This window comes from Lagenorhynchus albirostris, chromosome 14, assembly GCF_949774975.1.
Source record: "Lagenorhynchus albirostris chromosome 14, mLagAlb1.1, whole genome shotgun sequence".
NCBI lineage: Eukaryota > Metazoa > Chordata > Mammalia > Artiodactyla > Delphinidae > Lagenorhynchus > Lagenorhynchus albirostris.
The window spans coordinates 42,558,646-42,574,653 of record NC_083108.1 but is presented as its reverse complement, the minus strand read 5'-3'; the positions used below and the strand labels follow the sequence as shown (position 1 = coordinate 42,574,653).

The 16,008-nt window shown below is 37.2% G+C and overlaps 1 protein-coding gene across 4 annotated transcripts in view; it reads right to left on the bottom strand.

The window, feature by feature from the left end:
• Window positions 1-2,257: 2,257 nt before the first annotated feature.
• LOC132503874 (desmocollin-2-like) overlaps window positions 2,258-16,008 on the bottom strand; it is a 30,867-nt gene continuing 17,116 nt past the window's right edge. The window contains exons 8-17 of one of the 4 annotated variants that reach the window (XM_060120729.1): window positions 15,718-15,852; window positions 15,281-15,466; window positions 13,607-13,857; window positions 13,336-13,478; window positions 8,403-8,630; window positions 5,863-6,096; window positions 5,362-5,486; window positions 3,829-4,116; window positions 3,226-3,271; window positions 3,008-3,141 (exon numbers count right to left, since the gene is read on the bottom strand). In XM_060120729.1, the coding sequence (XP_059976712.1) occupies window positions 3,236-3,271; window positions 3,829-4,116; window positions 5,362-5,486; window positions 5,863-6,096; window positions 8,403-8,630; window positions 13,336-13,478; window positions 13,607-13,857; window positions 15,281-15,466; window positions 15,718-15,852 (1,626 nt within the window). In that variant the 3' untranslated portion in view covers window positions 3,008-3,141; window positions 3,226-3,235. Of the gene's footprint in view, window positions 3,142-3,225; window positions 3,272-3,828; window positions 4,117-5,361; window positions 5,487-5,862; window positions 6,097-8,402; window positions 8,631-13,335; window positions 13,479-13,606; window positions 13,858-15,280; window positions 15,467-15,717; window positions 15,853-16,008 lie in introns of all 4 variants that reach the window. The other 3 variants (XM_060120728.1, XM_060120726.1, XM_060120727.1) reach the window with 3 other exon arrangements.

Sequence of the window (16,008 nt, the reverse complement as noted above, 5' to 3'; positions counted from 1 at the left end):
GTTCCTAAAGGCCATCACAGGTAAAAACACTGATCGAGCTTCTGGGGAAAATGAACGGGAACATGATGGCAAGTTGTCAGCTGTAGAGAAGTGGATACAGGAGCTATGATTCTTCCCAGCTATGGCATCCTCTGCTCCTATGATAATAGCAGCAGCTGACACATATATTGAGGGCTAACCCAGTACCAAGTCTTTTCATGAATTAACTCTTTTAACTGACAACAAAACTATGAAGTAGACTCCTCCAACCCCCTCAATAGGTGTCATACAAGTGAGGAAACCAGACTCAAAGCTTGAGTGACTTCTCAAAACCCACAGCTAATAAGGGTGGAGCTGGGAGTTTGCATCAAGGTAGTCTCTCTGGAGTTCTTGAGTTTTTGCATTTAGATTACCATGGTGACTGCCAAGAGTCTTAAACTCCCAGGCAAGCAACTGCTTGCCTCGGAGGCAAACCATTCTTTAGCAGAACAAGCTAGCAGAGCAGCTAAGGATGGGCTTGACAGGAGGAATCTTAAGCACAAGTAATTTTCAAAGAGCTTTAGAATTAGTGCCCTTTTTAAGAAGCGGATGTTCCTCTTTCCAGCCAATTTGAATAGAGTAGTTTCACAGTATTTCAAACAAAGCAATCCTTTGCAGATACTTCAGCAATCTTTGCAATGTATGTTCTGAACCACTGGAAATATAAGACCCAGTCATCAGATGATCATTATGGAGAAACATATGCTCAATTGACAAACATTCAAAAATGAAAAATAAAAATAATCCCCCCCCAAACCCAACCTTTTCATTATCCTGTTTTCTTAATTGATTTTTGTTAATATGAAATGGTTTGTATATGTGACTTATTTAAAATTATTTGGTTTTATTAGGAGTGCCTTTTAGGTGGACCACTCTGACTTTCATGTTTAAAAACCATTTTTTATTCAAATGTCTTACAGCCACCCTAATAGAACCCTAGGAAAGGAGTTCTATTATTATTCCCCATTTTAGATGAAGAAAACCAGACACAGCGAAATTGTGCAACTTAACCAACATCCCATAGCATCATAGTCTTTAGAATAGTAAAATTAGATAAAAGTAACAATGGACCAATTTCCTCTCCAAATCAAACTCTAAAATTCTAAAAAATGTAGAACAGGATTCTAAAAAAGAGACTCACTTCTCTAAGTAAGAAAAATACAATCCCATAAGCTCATGTCAGACACATGATTAACAAACACACTGATTTTTAAAAATTACTTGATTTACTTTATCATAACTAGTAATATACAATAATTTTATACATAATGTATTAAAAATAACTTTGAGAAATAGTATTTTTGACTGAGTAGTGATGAAACTATTGAAAAGATAAACTGATTATTGAATAAATTACCCAGTGTTAATTTTTAAAAATAATTGTTATAAGCCAATCCTGTGAATTCAAAATAGGCATATTATTAACAATCCTAAATATCAGAAATACTTTAAAAATGTCCATATGGTTAGCACGGATAGAAAATTCATTGACTGAAATCAGCTGTGAAATGTAGCCTGGAATTTGGTTGGCTATTAAGTTTAATTTTGTCTTATTATTTCAAAATTTAAATAGTTTGAACCAGTTCGACATTTGCTAAAAAACTGTAATCTCAAAATATTTAAAAAAAAAAACTTTACAAACACATAGCTATAACTAGCCACCTCATCTAAAAAGCTATAAAAGTTATTCCTAGAGATTTCACACTCCCTGTATTGCAAAGCTTATTTCAAAAAACATCATTATTTTGCATTTATAAACTGTATCCTTGCAATAATGAACTGTAAATATACTATCTTATACTAAACCAATTTTAATTACACTATTCCTTTTGTTAACATAGAATTTTGCATCAAATAAAAGCATGACATACTTCTACAGTTGAATGGCAAAAGTAAAGGGTCTTTGTTGAGGAGATAATGAAGCAATCACCAAAATAGTTGAAACAAAAAAATCGACATTACATTGATTTTAAGAAAAGCCAAGAATACAGGTGCTTACGTAAAACAGAAACACAGAATAAGTCACTTTATAAGCGAGGAAAAAAGAGGCGGCTTTTAAACATATTTAGATTCTCCAACCCAAGTCGGAATTTTAAGAACAAAAAAGAAGAGAAAGAGAGAGATAGAGGGAAAAAGAGAGGGAGAGGGGGAAAGAGGGAAGAGAGAGGGTGAGAGGCAGACAGAAGGGGTGGCGGGGAGTGGCGGGGACCAAAGACCAAAACCTTGCAGGAGTAAAAAATACATTCTTCAGCACTTTTTTAATTTAAATTTTGCGGAGAAGGTGGGTAACAGAGGAAATGTAGATTCAGTGCCGGATTTCACAGAGAATACAACACAAAAACTGAAGTCCACCAAAGTGGAATTATAGTAACAGTCAATGCTTAGTTGGGAATCTCCCTTTGCTTTATGAGGCAAGGTCATGTTACAAGACTAAAACAATAGCAAGAATGCAGTGTATACACTTTAGAATGTTTAGGAGAACAACAGTCTTCAAGCACCACACAAACAATTAATTTAGGTAACTGAAGATAATGTTAGAGCAAGACCTCTTCAACTTTCCATTCGGTTATACTCCAAGTAGTCTATGATATAGACTTGAGTTAATTACATATTATTGCACTATAAATTGGCTGCTGTCACTATACCCAAATGTAAACAGTAACGCAGACTTTCTCAACTTGTCTATCTGCAGGTGTCCTTAGGTGGAAGACAAGTATTTAAAAACTACGGAGAAATCAGGAAATTTGTGTAGTTGTTCACAGCATCCCTCTGTAAAAGCACATTTGGCTAAAGAGATCTCAACAAAATAAAGGGGAAAAGCCCCCCAAAACAGCATCTTCTATTTTTAAAAAAATCCTGGCTTGTAATAATAATTTAAAAGAGACAATTAAAGCCACTGGCTTTTGTAGACTAAATAGAACACACTCATCTCTTCATGCATGCTTCTGCTAGTGTCCTAAATTTGGGTTCCAAATGATCCAAAAATTCAAGCCCATCTTCTTCTTGTCGTTCACTGCAACAACCCACAGAACCAGCCGCCGATCCTTTTCCTTCATAGTTATACGTCCGGACGTAGTCTTGTGCATGCGTATGACTGTTATCCTGATTACACTGCTGGACCTTCTGCCAAGAGGAAAAATACAGCATATTTTATTACTATTTTAAACACCGAAACTTACTAGCATAAAAATAATTGCTTTGATTTACCTTTCATTGTTTAATTTTTAATCAGAGTGTGTCCTCTAATGGATTCCTACATATAAAAAATACCCATGATTGGTCTATATCATCAATCATACCATCAATTCACTACATAGCATGTTTCTAAAAGTCACACATGTGGCAGCAAGTATACAAGTGTTCGTTTTAAGTAATCACTGCTTTCTCTTTCAAGATTATGGCTAATGTGAAATGCATCCCTTACACTGAACCTGAATGAATGTGGGCTCAGAGCTTTCCAGATAGGCATAGTGGCTGTGCAGGCTGGAATTGCCTTGGACCCCACTTTTGGCCTTTAAGACATGACTTGTCTGATGACAATGGCATCAGAGAACTGGCAACACAAAGTCATGAGAAAAAGAATTTGAATATCATATGATTTCAGAAGCAATTAAAAAGCAAACAAAATATGAGGAAAAGTCAATATCCACTTAACATCTGAACATAACTAAATCAAAATTAAGGAAAATCAAATTTCTTATTAGTAGGTTAATCACTAATTGAAAATAAAGATCAGGCCACTAAACTGTAATCATTTAGAAAGTTGCAAAGGAAGCAAAATAGATTTGTAGGTCACTTAGGGAAACCCACTTCACCAAGGCGGGGCTGAGTGTAGGTGTACCAATCGGAGTACGCGTATCTGCAGTTGTCTGCCTCTACTTGTCCTCCTCTGCAGGAATCCAGGGTGTGCTGTCCACCTCCCTTACACGATCCCAGGGTGTGATGATGCCCGGCCTCCTGGCAGGACTCAATGGTCTGCCCTCCTTTCACCATTTCAATGGTCTCCTGCCCTCCGTTTTTCACTCCGGATCCCGGGGTGCTGCAAATTCCCTGAGTGAAGCCTCCCGCAGTAAGGGTTGTGAAGCCGTTGGTGGAATACTGAAACAAAACAGTTGGCATTGGGAAAATACGGAGGAGAACAAAAAATGAGAAAAAGAGCAAATCATGCAGATAATGCTGTGACTTTTCATGCTATAAGGTAAGCATTCTGAGGGCAGGAACTCCATCTGTCCTGGCAATCCCAAGTACCTAACTACCGTAACCCCAGTACTTCACGTAGCGTCCAATACAAGAAGCAAACTATAGATGCCAAGTGGTCTGAGCCTTGAGACAAGTCAGAAAGCTTGATGTATACTCCTTCAAAAACATCTTAGACTACTGTACAACTTCATTTGTGAAATCCTTCCAGCATCTCACATCTCAAGATCAGGATTGTACACTATTGTCTCACATGGATTGACCCTTGATTCCCTTCACCTGACTAGAACAGAAACAGAAATAATAATCAGTATTTTTATTTAGTGTCTAACTGAGTTCCCTTCAACTGAAACAAAATCAGTAGAAATAAAAGTTGCTGTAAAAATCTTAGCAGCAATACTAAATCCGTGTGATCTTATTAAATACAAATAAATCAGCAGAGAAAATAAGAACACCAAAGCTCTGGCCACTAATTTTCCACGTTACGTTTCTGTAGGAAACTCTAAGTTTTATTTTTTCAAATACCTTCCTAGATGTCAGCATCCTTTTGTTTTCTAAATCCTTCCTGCTCTAATCACCAATTATGCTTTTTGTAGGGAATTTACTTGTTCCTCAACCACATATTAGGCTGGAAAACAAAGCGGAAGCAGTGTAATCACCTGTTAGCATTACTGCTTCATATAGTTGACTTCAGGCTCCTTTCTAACCTATTAGAGCCTGAAAGCCTCCATTAAAGTTCTTCCCACGATGATCAAAGCCTGTAGTCATTTTATCGCTATTGCCAGAAAAAAAATTAAAACCATATGCTGATGATCTGTGAATAACTAAATGAAACATTTTTACACACAACCAGCAGCTTCAACATATAAAAAAGACTGGGTCTGAAGTTGAAGCCATGACACCCTTGAAATAGAAAATAATAATGACATGCCGAAGGATTTTTACTATTAAGTGACACTATATGGCCGAATTGAAATGCCATATATCACCATAGGATCAATGTCATTTTATCTGTCTCCTGGGACTGATGACATTTTATATATTGTAAGTTACCAGATTTGAAAAGAACTTTGCCCAGAAAAGGTCATTATTGTTGGTTAGGCCAATTTATCGTCTGTATGTATTTTGAAAGGACAAACAATTTACCACTTTGTCATCGCCGGGAGCTTCAGTGTTTGATACAATGAGGTTCTGCTGGGCTAAATCATCGGGAAATACTTTTGGCTTTTTGGCTGCCCCAGTAGCCCCACAGACTAAGGTAAATAGGACACCTGGAGGATGAGAGAGATGTTCAGTTTATCGTAAAACAATGTTATGAATTTATGATGACAAATATGAAAACAACTTTCCAGAAAACATAAACATTATTGCTTGTGTCAAAGTAGCATCCAGTAGAAAAGTCTGCCCTAACCAGATATGCCACACACAATGCTAAGTGCTGTATTTGTGTTGAATTTTATGTCTATGCTAATTAGGATAGCACTAAAATGATACCTAAATGCACTTTCAATAAATAAATTAAATATGTGTGTTAAATAGAAATGTAGCTATATACAAATGAGCAGCCATAGATAACAGTGCTGATCCTAAGAATGTGTACTGAAAGTTATTTTAAAAGCTATCATTTGAATTCATGAAAGGACTTACAAAATAGCAATGCTATGCCCAACAATATTGCAAGGATGGCCCACTTTCCAAGCATCAGTCCTTTGGGAGTCCTCACAGATGAGGGAATCTTGCAGTCACTTCGGGTAACACAGTCACATAACATCACGTCTAACTGAGTGACAAGTGATTGGCCAAGCCTATCTGCAACTCTGACAGGTACTGTATATCGTCCAAACTGGGGGTCATTCAGATAGGAAAGACGTGCTGCTGTATCTGAAAGGAAATAAAACCAAGCATTATAGAATGTCATTGATTTCTCCTGAGCATAAATAAGTAACTAGTGACAGAATATTCATATTTCCCTACAACTGGATATTCCTGATGGGAATGGCACAAGTGCTACACGATTGTAAGCGTGAATGGACGAAGTCTTTCTAATCATATAAAAGCTTGTCTACACTGCCTCTTTTTAGAAAGGTCTTTCTTTTGGCTTTTGTAATAATATATTTTATCTGTGGATAAACAAATCCTTCCTATCACAAATAACAGACTTGTTTAGAGACTGATTTTTATCACATCTTTAAAATTTAAAAATTTTTAAAATACCAGTCAGTGTATATTTTCTTTTATGCATGATTCATCAGAGAATTTCATAGACTAAAATTCTGGATGTTTCCCCTTACTTTGTTTTCTATACATTGTGCCACACCTTGAACATATTTTCAAGGCATGAGTCATGCTGCTGGAACTTCTTCTCATGGTCCTACAAGACACTGGGACCAACTGTATTTTTTTTGGTTTCGATGTATGTTATCTTAGGTCAATAGTAGAAAATATCCAGGTCAAAATCCTAGTCTTGGGAACGCCAAAAATATACTACTCTACATGTAGATGACACATGCCCATGCCCAAGAATAATCCTCCCCACTTAACTGGCTCAGTGTGACATTTTCATTATTTCATAATTTGAAGCTCTAAATATAAACTTGGATATTTGGGTAAAAAAAAAAAATCACTGAATCAAGTCAATTTTAAGAGAAAGCATGGTTAACCCAGTGAGTCTATGTATGTGTAAGAAATCATAAGACTAACAAAACCACAATTTATGATTCAAAACATGCCATGGTCTATTGCATTGACTATCTTGTTTACTTCCCCCAAGAATCCCATTTTACACATGAGTAAATTGATGCCCAAGAAGAATAAATAGCATGGCGAGACCTAAAGCCTCTTTAGGACACGTTCTTCTTAACTTGGCATTTCCCAGGCTTTTGGGCTCTTTCACAGCCCAGTAAAACTTTAAACTAACAAAGTTTTGACCAACATAATCCTGACAACGTTTCATTGTACTAAGTAGGAATATTTTTTAAAATTACCACCTCCTTTAACATTATGTAAAAAGAAATATTATGACACCAAATAAGTAGAAAGGACATCTAAATATAAGGTTAGTTCTCAAGCACGCACACGTTAGAATGCTGTTACAGACACTGAAAATGTTGTCAGTTCACAGAGCAACTTGTCATAATAGGAAGTCAAGGAATACTCATTGAAAGCATGGGAATGAAAACCTTTCAAGGGCACCCCCCACTCAGCTTACAGTGGATCTTGAGTCGTGAAAGCTGGAGTGACATGACATCATGATGCACAGGTACTGTAGTGCGGTCAGGAGACACAGAATGTGCTGGAAAGTTAAAAGAGCTGACGTAGAGAATGAGGCAATGGTGGGACAAAGGGAGGTTCCATTTGTCTTTGCCATTCTTGTCACCATAGATTCTAACATGGGTAAAGTCAGAAGTCCAGACTGGTACCAAGTGGGGGAAGAATCCCACATAGAAAACAGTAGACAAGAAATGGTCACAAGTCAATGCAGTGCAGAAAGAAGGGATGCTACAGTGGATACTGTGATGCATACCCAGATCCCCTGTAATCAGGGATGTATTGTCCCAGCTGCTTGGGAGGCTATCAGCACCATCAGTGACTGTGCCAAAGGTCACATCCCTGCGGGCAGCCCAACCCACTGATGAAGCAATGTAAAAGCACAGAACAGAATGAAGGGCCATTTAGTTCAGACTCCCCGTGAGTCAGCCGAGGCTGTCCTTTGGCCTGAGCTACAGCTTGATTTCTCTTTTTGCTAAATCCTGCTTCCCTTCCTTTCACACATATTAATGCCAAGAAAACTCCTTGATAAACATTCAGCCTGGAAAGACTGTCTCAGAGTCTGCTTCCTGGGTAGCATACCTGCAAGGGATGGGGATTCCCTTATGACTTAGGAGACCACTGTCATAGGAAGACTCTGTGTAGGTGGGAGGTACACAAGTCAGGAAGTGGTTACATCAGACCTAGTCTGGGGTGGGGGGGGGTGGTGGAGTACGAATGAGAATTCACCCAACACCAAAGGGAATCCCGGCACAGGACTGATCAGAGACCAGCACTTCCCACCACATCAACACTGAGAAACTCATGTTCTTTTGTTGGCGGTTACCATTCAGTGAATTATTCTTCTACTCCAACAAGAAAAAAAAAATTTTAGATATCCTGATGCTGAGAAGGACAAAGTAATGTTTAAAAACACATACCGTTCATTTTTGTCAGTCTCCACATTCTAAGTACTTCTGAATCAGAAACACCTTCCAAACTGAAGTCAAAGGGTGGGCCGTGTGTGGGTTCATCGGGATCCACAGCCACAATCTCCGCCGATGACATGACAGTTTTACACATTATCACTGTCCTTTCAGGTATGAATGGGCCGTTATCATTCACGTCTTCAAGTATAATCCCTAGTGTCCCAGTACATGTTCTCTTACCTAGAAAATTGGATATGAAAATACAATTTTTTAATGTTTTGAGTTTTCACTGGGACATTACACATTGCAAAAAATTTATTACTTATTAGGCACTTGTACCATGTAAATGAGAGTGACAAGCACAGTCCCAGGCTATGTCCTTAAGGTAAGTTAAGAGAAAGACATTATCAATTTCAAATGGGTTGTACAGAAAATAACTGCTGTTTAGATTTGTCATTCATTCACTAAAGAGCTGCAATAGACATGGGAACTTTTATGGAGGTGAGCTTTGACAGATTTTTAAAAAGAGGAAGGAAGAGGGGACCAACAAGGATATTTCTGGTATATTTAAAAGCACAAAGAGATTTAAGGAGGTGGGAAAGCACATACACACACCTATGTTCTGGACATAATGAAGGGGAAGGCACACTGGTGGGAGCTAACGCTGGAAAGAAGAACCAAGGGTCCTTGAAAGCCAATGTAGGGAGCTTGGAGTTTAATACGCATTTAGAAAACACTTAAGATTTGGGGGCAGGAAAAGTGAAAGACAGAAGGCATGTATTTGGGAGATTAGAAGAAAACTAGCACACGGAATTGTTCAAAGCATGAAAGACTCCAGAAGTGGAAAAACACTTTCAAACCAGAATAATCACTCTGAGGTGTAGCCTAAGGAATTCATCTATCTACATATTCAATAAAAACTTACTGAATAGCTACTTTGTACAGGGCACTGCAGTGGAAAATCTGGAGATTCAAAAATGAAGTGGTCATGGGTCCCGGCCACAAATTAGTAACACGGTTGTGAAGTCTGGAGTTGAACATAAATCCAGGACTTGTGTCTCTAAATCGTTTATTCTTTCCATTTAATAAGAAGGCCTTGAACATCAGGGGTGGAGAAGAGGATGAAAAAAACCTGTGCCACCCGCGATCTGGGGCTATGCCTTATACGAAGCTGCCCACGTAGGAAAGCGGGAAGACCAGGCACTGGCGTGCAGTCACAGCCTCGACCCAGCAAAAGAACCTGTGATATTCCCAGGGTCATCATGGGCCAGGAGCCATAGCCCACCAAGTTAAGAAGGGGTTCTGAAATGTGGGCCACAGAAAAGAACATGGTGGAGGCAACTACAAGACCACTATGAGGTAAAGTGGAAGAAAGAAAAGAGTCAAAAGCAGAGGCAAACCAATACCTCCCATTTAATGTAAGCTTGCAAATTAAAATTCCTGAATGAGCAAGATTAATGCTTAAAGGAAAACCAACAAAATCAACAATCAGAAGATTAATTCACTCTATGCAAGATATCTTCGAAACATGTATATTTACTATCTTCAAAAGCATAAAGAAGGTTAACTGTTTAAATAAGCATGAAAATGACACTGAAATTCCAGTAGAAATAACATTCATCTAACAGGGACTCTAGAAAAAAAGGATAAATAGAATGGTAGGGAAGTAATACTCAAAGAAATACTTGCTGAGAATATCCCAGAATTAAAGAAAAAAAATGGATCTTCTAAAATATATTCTGACTGTAGTGCTGGGTAAATAAAAATAAATTCTCAGCATAAGACTGAATTAAAACTATATATAGAACACAACCTAGGGAACTATAAAAGTTATCTGGATGCATCACCTATAAAGAGACAATAATTAAACAGAGAGTAGAATATGCATGAGCAACAAGTAATGCCAAAAGATGATGGAGTACCACTTGCAGGGTACTGAGGGAAAGAAGGGGTTAACTCAAAATTCTAAACCAAGTCAAATGATCAAATCAAGCATGAGAACAATATTAAAATATTTTTCAGAACAATAAAACTGACAGCGTTTATCACCCACAATGCACCATTGAAGGAACTAGTAAAGGATATAGTTGAGCAGGAAGAAAAGGGAACTAGGAGAGAAGAAATGAGATACAAGAAACAATGCAACTATCTCTCACTTTGGATAACTTTCATTTATTTATTTATTAATTTTTTGCGGTACGCGGGCCTCTCACTGTTGTGGCCTCTCCCGTTGCGGAGCACAGGCTCCGGACGCGCAGGCTCAGCGGCCATGGCTCACAGGCCTAACCGCTCCGCGGCATGTGGGATCTTCCCAGACCAGGGCACGAACCCGTGTCCCCGGCATCGGCAGGCGGACTCTCAACCACTGCACCACCAGGGAAGCCCTGGACAACTTTTAAAGAAAAGACAGAGACACAAAGGAAGCAGGGAGACATGGAGACATGTATTTCATCCATCTGACAACCTTTTTTATTAGGACAGAATAATCTCGTCTCTCAAATTCTCTCGTTCTTATGCCATGTGGTATTTTCTTGCTCTCTCTGAAAATTGGATTGCAAGATGTCTTGACCATTTCTTTCCATTTGAGGCCACACACGGTGTTGAAAACACATGTCTTACTGATTAAATCTGGTTAATTATAAAGTCTTTAAAAATTGACCTCGGGACTTCCCTGGTGGCACAGTGGTTAAGAATCCACCTGCCAACGCAGGGAACACGGGTTCGATCCCTGGTCTGGGAAGATCCCACATGCTGCGCAGCAACTAAGCCTGTGCACCACAACTACTGAGCCTGTGCCCTAGAGCCCGGGCGCCTAGAGCCCGCTGTCTGCAACAAAGACAAGCCACTGCAATGAGAAGCCCGCGCACCACAACAAAGAGTAGCCCCCACCCACCACAACTAGAGAAAGACCGCGCGCAGCAACGGAGACCCAATGCAGCCAAAAATAAATAAATTAATTAAAAAAAAAATTGACCTCTACAGTGTTTGCTGTGCTACCACGGTGCTAAATGCTTGAATTTCCCTTCCATGAAATATTTAGAGTTGTTCAATAAACTCCATTGTTTTTGCACATTGTGATGAGTAGTGGACAATATTTCAACCAAAGATTTTAGACATCTAACTCAGTGTTTCACAGCTCTGCTTTTCATCTGTTAATAAATAATATTCTTTTATTCACTGGAACGTATGCATGCAATGCTCACCTTCTAATATTAATATAATTCTATACGGGTAAATATCAATTCCTAAAATGAAGTCTTGGAAGGTGAGTTACCTATGGGTCCATGATTTATGTGCATGGCACTCTTCTGATAAATGTTTTTTAAAAGTTTGAAAGCACACTCCTCCTCCCCAAAGTTAGAATCTTACAACAAAAGTAGAAACCTAAAACTCAGCTATACAGAGGAAACACCTGGGCGAAACTGCCAACTGAGGTTAGATTGAGAAGAGAAGAGAAATTGAACTTACAGCTTAAGAGCGAGCTCTGTTTAGAAGAGGAGAAGGAAGTAAAACTAGAATGCATGTAGATAAGAGAGAAATGTGTGGAAAAGTTGAGACATAGAATCCTTGAGGGAGAGTTTTAAAAAGAGGAAACAAGCGCTGTAGGAAAGTAGGAGAGGGAGTGAGCACAGGCTCAGAGGTCAGCGCTCACAGGAGAGAACATTTCTTGTACGGAAGCAGCAGCTGGGAGGGCTCAAAGGGAATGAGCCAGGATAGATTTTTAAAAAGGTAAAAGACAAAAACAAATAAAAAACATACTTTAGTATGATCTCAGTTCAGAAAATAAAAAGATGTGGAGTTATTTATCCCCCACCAGCTTCAAAAGAAATTAATGGAAAAGGCCCTGTTACACATTTATTCTCGACCACAATGATGATTAACTGTGCCTCTCTTCTAAATGCCATAAAAACATTTGTTCAACAGAGGAAAATGTAGAATAAAATTACATCCAAAATCTCTCATTCCAGACAGTAATTTTTATCTCATTGATAAAAACGATTTGCCAAGTGCAATTAAAAATGTAAAAATAATGGATTTGATTTTCATATTATTTCTCTTCTTTTCACTTGCTTTGACCAAAAAGCATGTTTTGACAAAGGGACAAAGGAAGTTGAGGCCTCAAAGGGCAGTCTTTAATTGGTTGAAGTTAAATTAACAATGATTACAACTTTACCAATTCAATCAATGGATATGAGCCATTTCTCTTTAATTTAGAAAAAGTTGAAATATCTAAAACATCTTCCAAAATCACTTCTAAATTCTAATTTTGCAAGCTATAGTATAATAATTTATGTTTACTGTAGTTAACATTTTTATTTTACAGAGGCAAAAAGTTCAAATGTATATTACGGTAAAATTATATTTTATGCAGTAAAAGGATCTCATTCCCAATCATTGTGCTCACATTCCAATTTTACAGGGCTCATAGAAAATGATTTTCCATTTTATGTGATTTTGTGGATTCACAGAATTCTTCTAATTTTATAATATCAGAATACTAACCCCCAAGTATATTGTCAGTTTCCTGTAGAAAGATATAACTTTTTGAGTACTGACCTATGAGGCAGTAAGTATGTTCTCTCTGTAATAAATTTTCCTGTCAAAGTGAATATTTTAAGAGATATGACTAAGTAAATTGAAGCTAATTTTTCTAAAGTAATTTTCTCAATTTTTAATGATTATTTAATTTTAATAAATTATAGTCTCAAGTATTTTCTATGACTAAATTATTTTATACCGTAATTACATACAAAACTGAGGGTACTATTAGAAAGCAGACATGAGTTAATAAATTATAGCAAACCTCTCAATTACTCTATTTGTCATCTGGGGTGAAATAAATTTTGAGAATGTATGCAGCTGACTTAAAAATGTATGTTGTTTAAAAACTGAGGATGTCTGGAGTTGGGGGTGTATACAGCTGGCTTAAACACAAAGTTCTCACCTTCGTCTGAGGCAAGGATTGTGATATTATATATACCATTTCTGATGGTCTTTGCCTCTCTATCCAGGCTTCTTAAAATTGTGATTGATCCTGAGTTTTCATCAACACTGACCCATCCTTCTGGATCACTTAATTTCTCATACCTGTAAGTAATGATGAATTAAAATAGCAAAATGGATCGTAAGCCAAATTACAATACTGGTATCACAATAAGTTATACATTTTAAAAACATGGTAAATTTGAAATCAACTAAAATAGAATTACAAGTACCTTATGCCACTGCTACTATTTGTTTCCGGGTCATGTGCTTTATATCCAATGTCCTTTGTGCTCACTGGTACATTTTCTTTAATACGAACAATTTGCACTGCAGGGCGACACTCAGGGCCTTCATCCTGATTTTTTACACGAACAGTGACTGTCGCCATGCTCCCGGTTGATCTCGAACTAGCAAAATTTGGAGCTTCATTAACTACACTGATTTGTAGGGTCATCTCTTGTTTTTCTTCGTAATTCAGTGGCTACAAAAGCAAGCGTGTTGGAAATCAGATCAAGAAATAGTACTTGGCAATGTGAACTAGTGTGTAACTAGTTAGCTGTGGAAATATGTAAGTGCTGTGTCGGGAACAGTCATGAAAATATTAAACATATACCCACAAATATGATGGTGGTGGAAGGAGGGAAATCCTTCAACTGATTGAGCATTTGGGTGGAGCCAGCAAAAAAAAAAAAAAAAAAAAATTCCTCAACTGCAAATTTAACAAAATAATATTATAGGTCCCGATGGCGATTTCAGATAGTATTTAATGAAATACATTTGAAATATTACTTTAGGGACTCCATACCCTAATCAACAGTAATTTACTAGTCCATTAATTTTGGAACCACTTTTCCTACCCTTCTGAGATGAGTACAATTATTCGTACCTGGTTTGGGGTAGAAAACGTGGGTCAAATTTTATGAAATGTATTCAAGATAAGAGAGACAAGAAAATAGAAAGCTTATGGGCTTTACACTTTCCTTTTTAATCTCTTTTATCCCAGTTACTCTCTAAAACATGGGTAGTACCAAGTTTAATGGAAGGTTTTCATTTTATTTTGCCTGATATCTAAAGAAAGAGATAAGATTTAAGGGACAATCCCTTTGCTGTTTTGAAACAGAAATTAACCCACAAACTGCAGCTAATTTTCATCATTGTAAGAAAAAAAGAATTCATCATGTTTGATCCATTCTCCTTGTGAATATGTACAGCAGGGAAGCTACAGAGACCCAGGATAGAATCATGTTTTAGTTAGAGGCAGCAGAAATAAGCCCATGGTTTTGTCCAAAGCCAGAGCTCAGATCACTTTATGGGCTAACTCTGCCTCCTGAATTGGCAGTGATGTCTTCTGAGATAATTGTAGAATATTATTAGAAAGAGGTTTTAGAAGTATTTACATCTTCAAATGGGTGAGGATTCCCATTTTGAACCAGGAAGCTAAGAATGTAATGTACACTGGATACAGATGAACTGATCTATAAACAGCTTCCCTATGGGTCTGACCAGGAATAACTCATCATCTGGGAAATTCAGTAATTAAGTAGAGGCTCCTGGACACAGCTATAGATAGAATGGACTAGGAAAGTTTGGCAGTGTCCCACTGGTGTCAAAGCTGTGCTAGTTTTTTAATTGTTAAGAGATACTGGTTACAAAGTGGGTACTATATCGTATTAATTGAACATGCATATATAATCATTTTAAACTATCATGCCTTTATAAAAAAAATGTTCTCCAAAATTTGTATATTCATCCCACTATATATATGAAAAACATAGTGTTTATATTTACCTAAATATCTATTTTATTCCTACCTTTACCATAATTCCTTTCTTTTCATTAAGCTCTAGTATGCTAATCTGTGACATTATAAGCTACAAATAACTAATTTCCTAAGTTATTCTTACCTTAACCACACACAGAACTCCTTCATTGGTTTTGGGATCTGTTACAATTTTAAAATTTCCATTTTCATTGCCCTTTAAAATGGTATAATTAGCTCTCCAATTAGCAGTATTAATTAAATCCTTATCTGTAACGGCAACACGTAAGATTTCCACATCAACTCTATTTTCCTCCACTGATACCTCATACTAAAATAATAAAAAACAACAAAAAAAAGTTTAATTAGTAACTCTCACAAAAACAAAACACCAGGTAAAGCCAGCCCAGTTCTTCTAATTTCTAAAGTACTATGTTAACATGACTTTAAACCCCAAGTCCAAACTACTGACACGTGGCTGGGAATACTTCCTTTGAAATCATGGGGCATGGGTGGAGGTGCACATATGTAGCAACTAACACTACATTGTACATTTTTCTTTTATTAATATCACACACTTACAGATAAACGGTTGAATGTTGGCAAGTTGTCATTCACATCTCCAATATTAATGATGCAAGTTGCAGTTGTCTGCAAACCAAAATATTGACCATCCATGTCTTGTACTTTTATTTTCAATTGGTATTTATCAGTTACCTGAAAAGTAAGTATTAATTACTGAGTGAAAGCAACATTGTAAATGAAATCTTAATTTACACTCTATAATTTCCCTAGCATTCAAAATTTAAGAGGTACACTATTAGATTTCATAGTTTTCATGTACTGGCAGAAGAACAATTTCCTCACACTAGT